The sequence below is a fragment of the Rhinopithecus bieti genome, unplaced genomic scaffold (assembly GCF_001698545.2).
Source record: "Rhinopithecus bieti isolate Rb0 unplaced genomic scaffold, ASM169854v2 scaffold_4967, whole genome shotgun sequence".
NCBI classification, from domain to species: domain Eukaryota; kingdom Metazoa; phylum Chordata; class Mammalia; order Primates; family Cercopithecidae; genus Rhinopithecus; species Rhinopithecus bieti.
Window position 1 is genome coordinate 1,626,885 of NW_016804726.1, and position 7,871 is coordinate 1,634,755.

The following is a 7,871-nucleotide window of genomic DNA, read 5'->3' on the forward strand; positions in this document are numbered from 1 at the left end:
AAAAAAAAAAAAAAAAAAAGGAAATGATTCTTTTTTTATCTAAATTTCAGCTTAATTAAAAAGATTACTGCTTCTTTTGTGTACTTCATAGAGAAGAATTTTTGCAGATTTGTTTTATATCTCATGCCTCGTAATTTTAGAATTTGGAACTGAACAGAAACTTTTCATGTTCTAATTTGTGTACAAATAGTTCTTGTAGGCAGGGTGTGGTGGCTCACGCCTGTAATCCCAGCACTTTGGGAGGCTGAGGTGAGTGAATCACTTGAGGTCAGGAGCTCGAGACCAGCTTGGCCAACATGGTGAAACTCTATCTCTACTCAAAATGAAAAATTAGCCGGGCATGGTAGTGCAGGCCTGTAGTCCCAGCTATTCGGGAGGCTGAGGTAGGAGAATTGCTTGAACTGTGGAGGTGGAGGTTGCAGTGAGCCAGGATCGTGCCACTGCACTCCAGCCTGGGTGACAGAGAGAGACTCCATCTCAAGAAAAAAAAAGAAATCGTTCTTGTAGTTGGCAAACCAGAGTATCTTGCACCAAAAAAAAAAAAAAAAAAAAACTCGGTGTGGTGGTGTGCACCTGTAGTCCCAGCTACTCAGGAGGCTGAGGTGAGAGGATTGCTTGAACCCAGGAGTTTGAGGCTGCACTGAGCTATGATTGTGCCAGTGAACCCTAGCCTGGGCAACAGAGTAAGACCCTGTCTCTTAAAAAAAAAAAAAAAAAAAGGCCGAGCACAGTAGCTCATACCTGTAATCCCAGTGCTTTGGGAGGCCAAGGTGGGCGAATCACGAGGTCAAGAGATCAAAATAATCCTGGCCAAAGTGGTGAAACCCTGTCTCTACTAAAAATACAAAAATTAGCTGGGTGTGGTGGTGAGTTCCTATAGTCCCAGCTACTCATGAGGCTGAGGCAGGAGAATCACTTGAACCTGGGAGGCGGAGGTTGCAGTGAGCCGAGATGGCACCATTGCACTCCAACCTGGGCGACAGAGCCATACTCCGTCTCAAAAAAAAAAAAAGTGTATGTGTAAAATAAGATAATAGAACCATGAATGAAAACAATCATTAATTTAAAATGGTTCTCAAACAGAATTACTTGCAGGGCATTAAAACAGACTACAGAACCTTGCCCCAGAATCAGAATTTCTGATTCTCTACATCTAGAATGGAGACCAAGAATTTGCATTTCTAGTAAGTTGTCAGGTGATCCTGATGTTACTGATTTGGAGACCATCACTTTGAAGAGCAGTGCTTTAACCTGTTTTAGACCGTGAACTTCTTTTTTTTGTGTCGCCCAGGCTTGAGTGCAGTGGCATGAACTTGGCTCACTGTAAGCTCCGCCTCCCGGGTTCATGCCATTCTCCTGCCTCAGCCTCCCAAGTAGCTGGGACTATAGGTGCCCACCACCACTCCCAGCTAATTTTTTGTTTTTATTTTTTAGTAGAGGCAGGGTTTCACCATGTTAGCCAGGATGATCTTGATCTCCTGACCTTGTGATCTGCCCGCCTTGGCCTCCCAAAGTGCTGGGATTATAGGCTTGAGCCACTGCACCCGGCCAACCGTGGACCTCTTTGAGGGTATGATGACAGCTACATACCTTCCCCTCAAAAAAGATAGTACTCACAGTTCTACCTGTAATTTCAGAGAGTTAATGGAACCCTTGATGCCTGAAGACCTCAGAAGAAAATGTACTGTTAGGTAGCAAGGAAATGAGACATTCATAGATGAGCACAATTTGATAACCAATAATAAGTATTCAGTATTTGATAAGCAATAGAAAACATTTTTTGAAATTCTGTTTTAGTTTTTTTTAATTTTTTTTTTTTTTTTTTTTGAGGCGGAGTCTCGCTCTGTCGCCCGGACTGGAGTGCAGTGGCCAGATCTCAGCTCACTGCAAGCTCCGCCTCCCGGGTTTACAACATTCTCCTGCCTCAGCCTCCCGAGTAGCTGGGACTACAGGTGCCCGCCACCTTGCCCAGCTAGTTTTGTATTTTAGTAGAGACGGGGTTTCACCGTGTTAGCCAGGATGGTCTCGATCTCCTGACCTCGTGAACCGCCCGTCTCAGCCTCCCAAAGTGCTGGGATTACAGGCTTGAGCCACCGCGCCCGGCCTTTTTAATTTTTAGAAACTAGAAGGAGCCCTTACCAAATTCTTTTAAAAGTTTGTAGACTCCTCAGAGTAGATTTTTTTTTTTTGTTTTGAGATGGAGTCTCGCTCTGTCCACCAGGCTGGAGTGCAAGTGGCGCGATTTCGGCTCACTGCAAGCTCTGCCTCCCGGGTTTACGCCATTCTCCTGCTTCAGCCTCCCGAGTAGCTGGGACTACAGGTGCCCGCCACCGCGCCCGGCTACTTTTTTGTATTTTTAGTAGAGACGAGGTTTCACCGTGTTAGCCAGGATGGTCTCGATCTCCTGAACTTGTGATCCGCCCTCCTCGGCCTCCCAAAGTGCTGGTATTACAGGCGTGAGCCACCGCGCCCGGCCTCCTCAGAGTAGATTAAAATATTTATGGGAAAGACTACTTGCCATGTGGATTGTTGTCAATGACTAGCTATAGGACACATTCTGCATTTAAGGAGAGAATAGCTGTGGACGAAGGCCAGCTGGAGCTCAGGCAGGACATGGAGGGGATCACCATGGTTGGTTTATTCCTCAGCTTTGCAGGTTCCAAAACTTAAATTTTTTTTTTTTTTTTTTGAGACAGGGTCTCGCTCTGTCACCTAGGCTGGAGTACAGTGCCATGGTCTCTGCCCACTGCAGCCTTGACCTCCTGTGCTCAGGTGATCCTCCTGTCTCAGCATCCCTAAGTAGCTGAGTAGTTGGGACTACAAGCACGTGCATGCCCAGCTAATTTTTTTGGTTTTTGTAGAGACATTGTTTTGCCCTGTCGCCCAGGCTGGTTTCAGACTTCTGTAGCAATCTGCCTGTGTTGACCTCCCAAGGTTCTGGGATTACAGGTGTGAGCCACTGTACTTGGCCTCAAGACATAATTTTGTTAGTGCTCCAGAATTAAATGGGGCCCTAGAACTGATGAACTTTTTTTTTTTTTTCTTCTTTTGAGACAGAGTCTCACTCTGTCACCCAGGCTGGAGTGCAGTGGCATAATCTCAGCGCACTGCAACCTCCACCTCCTGAGTTCAAGCGATTCTTCTGCCTCAGCCGCCTGAGTAGCTAGGATTACAGACACATGCCACCACACCCAACTGATTTTTGTGTTTTTAGTAGAGATGGAGTTTCACCATGTTGGTCAGAATGGTCTCGAACCCTTGACCTCGTCATCCACTCGCCTTGGCCTCCCAAAGTGCTGGGATTATGGGCGTGAGTCGCCATGCCCGGCTGAACTGACAAACTCTTACAAGACCTGATTTACCAGATGCTGACATTAGTTTATATGAGGGATAGACCTTTCCTGTTACTGGAATACTGATGTCTTTAACTGTGTGGTTAAGCAATTTCATTTCAAGGATGCTCTTACTGGTAGTTACTGACTTATTTTCAGGTCACATATACTTAAGCATTGTAATTATTTTATGTAGTCATCCCTTGTTATTGAGGGAATTGGTTCCAGGACTCCCCGTGGATTCCAAAATCTGAGGATGCCCAAGTCCCTTAAATAAAATGGCATGGTATTTGCATATAACTGACACACATCCTCCGCTTTTAAGTCATCTCTAGGTTACTCATAGTACCTAATATAATGCCTATGCATCACTTGATTCACGTGGGTTCGTTGTAGTACTTGACACGTGGCAAATTCAGGTTTTGCTTTTTGAAACTGTGGAATTTCTTTGTTTTTCCTGAATATTTGAGATTTGAGGTTGGTTGAATACATAGATGCAGAACTAACAGATATGGAGGGCCATCTGTATATATAAACTCTGTTTCCTGATACCAGGGTACTTGAAAGATCACATGATATCTCCAAATTCAGCCAGTTAAGTAAGTGACATCAGTAGGACTCAACTCCAGGTTTTCTGATTCCAATGCTTGGCTTCCCCCCAACTCCCATAGCACAGTTTCCTCCCTCTGATACTTTTCTTTTTTCTTTAGACAGTGTCTCACTCTGTTGCCCAGGCTGGACTGTAGTGGTGCGATCTCTGCTTATTGCAGCCTTCACCTCCAGGGGTCAAGCGATCTTTCACCTCTGCCTCCCAAGTAACTGGGACCCTGTGCCACCATACCCAGCTAATTTTTTTGTTTTGTAGAGATGGAGTCTCACTATGTTGTCCAGGCTGGTCTCAAACTCCTGGGCTCAAGTGACTCTCCCACCTCGGCCTCCCAAAGTGCTGGGATTACTACAGATGTGAGCCACTGTGCCTGACCTGAATATACATATTGTTAATTCTCTGATTTCTATGGCAGGGACTGCTTATACTTCTGATGTATACTTAACTGCATTCTGGTTTTTGTTAAAATTTGATATTTATGTCCATTACTCTCACTGATTCATTACTCCTGAAGGTAGGGGTCATGCTGTGTACAAATTCAGCAAATATATTTTGAGCAACTAATAGGTACTGAGCACTTATGTGCTCAGTAATCCCAGCATGTTAGTAGGCCAAGGCAGGAGGATTGCTTGAGTCCAGAAGCTAGACCAGCCTGGGCAACCCAGGGAGACCCTGTCTCTATTTATTAAAAAATAGAGAATTAAAAAATTCTAATAGGAGCTTACATTTAATGGTAAGTAAATATTAATTGAATTTTTATTTTTTTCAGTGTATCCAAAGTGTGTACATCAGTAAGATCATAAGCAGTGATCGAGATCTCCTGGCTGTGGTGTTCTATGGTACCGAGAAAGACAAAATTCAGTGAATTTTAAAATATTTACGTCTTACAGGAGCTGGATAATCCGGGTCAGTAATATTCTAAGATCAGCTTTTCTCTTATATATGAGAATGTCAGTACTCTGAACAAAGAGGAGTGTGGAGAAGGAAGCAAGTTACATCTTGTCTAGGAGTTTGCTTTCCTGCATAAGGGGACCTTGCTCGATGTGGACTTTGTTAAATGGGTTAAACAGCTCTGGGGTGAGAAAGGGTCCTTCTGTTAGCCTTGTGGTAAAGGCAACCACTGACATTCTTCTGATTTTTCCTTCCATTTGATTCCCTGCCTCTGATCAGGTGCAAAACGAATTCTGGAGCTTGACCAGTTTAAGGGGCAGCAGGGACAAAAACGTTTCCAAGACCTAATGGGCCACGGATCTGACTACTCACTCAGTGAAGTGCTGTGGGTCTGTGCCAACCTCTTTAGTGATGTCCAATTCAAGATGAGTCATAAGAGGATCATGCTGTTCACCAATGAAGACAACCCCCATGGCAATGACAGTGCCAAAGCCAGCCGGGCCAGGACCAAAGCCGGTGATCTCCGAGATACAGGTGGGCATATTTTCCTGTTCTCTTAAATTGGCACTTAATTGTTGTTGTTGTTTTAGGGGTTCAGGAGTCTTGGCTCAGCCTCAGCTTCCAAAGTAGCTGGGACAATAGGCATGTGCCATTGTGCCTAGTGCAGTTTTATTGCTTTCTGTGTACCTGACTTCAGGCATTTGCTTTTCACCATTTAGAGTAAAATGAAAAAATAAAGTGAAGCCAGGAGAAGACACCTGTGTAACATTGACACTGCAGATGACCACGCCATTAGCTATCTGAAGGACTCTGTCAGAACAAGATTGTGTTGCCTTTTTTTTTGAGACGGAGTCTCACTGTGTCGCCCAGGCTGGAGTGCAGTGGCACAATCTTGGCTTACTGCAACCTCCGCCTTCCAGGTTCAAGTGATTCACCTACCTCAGCCTCCCAAGTAGTTGGAATTACAGGCATGAGCCACTGTGCCCAGCTAATTTTTGTATTTTTAGTAGAGATGGGGTTCACCACGTTGACCAGGCTGGTCTCGAACTCTGAACCGCAGATGATCCACCACCTGACCCTCCCAAAGTGCTGGGGATTACAGGTGTGAGCCACTGCGCTTGGCCAGTTGTATTGACTTTAATATTACCATGAATGGTGATTATTTGAAAAGTTGTCTGAAGTCATTATGGCAGTTGATTTCCTTAGCCACTTTCTCTAAGTCCTGAAAATGTTAGTAGTCTAATTTTCAGGGAGCTTTTAAATGCATGTTTCAGTTTTAACTTGAAGAACTTCTCACTTGCTAAAAATTGTTTTTTCCTCCCTCATTTTTGTTTACCCTTGCAACAGGCATCTTCCTTGACTTGATGCACCTGAAGAAACCTGGGGGCTTTGACATATCCTTGTTCTACAGAGATATCATCAGCATAGCAGAGGATGAGGACCTCAGGGTTCACTTTGAGGAATCCAGCAAGCTAGAAGACCTGTTGCGGAAGGTTCGCGCCAAGGAGACCAGGAAGCGAGCACTCAGCAGGTGTGCACTCAGCCCCGGTCAGCTGCCTACACTGCCCTTATATCAGAAGCAGGTTGGGCGCAGTGGCTCACACCTGTAATTCCAACACTTTGGGAGGCCAAGGCGGGTGGATTGCTTGAGCCTAGGAGTTTGAGACCAGCTTGGGCAACATGGCAAGATCCTCTCTCTACCTGGAAAAAAAAAAAAAATCAGAAGCAATGCACTGCTACACATCCCTTAACAAACCAGAAGCAATACATTGCTTTGACCTGCCTGGCTACTTAACTCGACTGTGCCACTGCCTCATTGTATTCCTCTAAAACACTTGCTTTATTTCAGGATAGCAGAAGCAATTTGCTGCTTTATCTCTGGCAAGAGCTGGCATGATATTTCTCTAAAATAACACAGCCCTCCATTTCCTGGGGGTAAACAGTTATGGTCTAAGAGTATCCTCAGCTGTACTCATTAGCACGGTAATGTGTTAATTAATCATGGGGATACCTTCTTAGAATTGCATCATTAGACTATTTTGTCATTGTGCAAACATGGAGGGTATTTCACACACCCAGAGAGTACAGCCTACTACATACCTGGGCTATGTGGTTAGCCTATTGCTCTTAGGCCACAAACCTGTATAGCATATTACCATACTGTTTACTGTAGGCAATGGTATTTGTGTATCTAAATATATCTAAAGGTATAGAAAAGATACAATAAAATTGTGATACAGGCCAGACGCGGTGGCTCACGCCCTGCAATCACAGCACTTTGGGATGCCGAGGCAGGTGGATCACGAGGTCAAGAGATCGAGACCATCCTGGGCTACATGGTGAAACCTCGTCTCTACTAAAAATGCAAAAATTAGCTGGACGTGGTGATGCGTGCCTGTAGTCTCAGCTACTCAGGAGGCTGAGAATCGCTTGAACCCGGGAGGCAGAGGTTGCAGTGAGCCAAGATCATGCCACTGTATTCCAGCTTGGTGACAGAGTGAGACTCCCTCTCAAAAAAAAAGGAAATATGGTATAAAGATAAATGGTATACCTGCACAGGGCACTTAACATGAATGGAACTTACAAGACTGGAAGTGGCTCTGGGTGAGTAGTGAGTGAATGTGAAGGCCTAGGACATGACTGCATACTTTTATATAACTGGCAGCACAGTAGGTTTGTTTACACAGCATCACTACAGATGCACGAGTGATGCCTTGTGTGACAAACTTACGACAACTGTGATGTCAGTAGGTGATAGGAAATTTTGGGCTCCGTTATCATCTTAAGAGACCATCATTGTATATGTGCCCCATTGTTGACCAAAATGTTAGTGGCACATGAGTGTGCATTGTTTGCTTTATTCTTCTCTGTAAATTGGGGACAATAATACCTGCCTCATTAGGTTACTATGAAGAGTTAATGAAGAGCACTTAGAAAACAGAGCCTGGTAGGGAGCAAAAACTCATAAATGTTAGTTATTGTCATTGTTGTTAAAATTGTGTCGTTCTGATTTCTTTTTTTTTTTTTTTTTTTTTTTTTTT

At 44.3% G+C, this 7,871-nt stretch overlaps 1 protein-coding gene across 1 annotated transcript in view; it reads left to right on the forward strand.

Moving 5' to 3' along the window:
• XRCC6 (X-ray repair cross complementing 6) overlaps positions 1-7,871 on the forward strand; it is a 56,700-nt gene that overhangs the window by 13,911 nt on the left and 34,918 nt on the right. Inside the window, 4 exon segments of the mRNA XM_017870293.1 lie at positions 4,709-4,800; positions 4,802-4,845; positions 5,110-5,364; positions 6,178-6,361. Of these exon segments, the coding sequence (XP_017725782.1) occupies positions 4,709-4,800; positions 4,802-4,845; positions 5,110-5,364; positions 6,178-6,361 (575 nt within the window).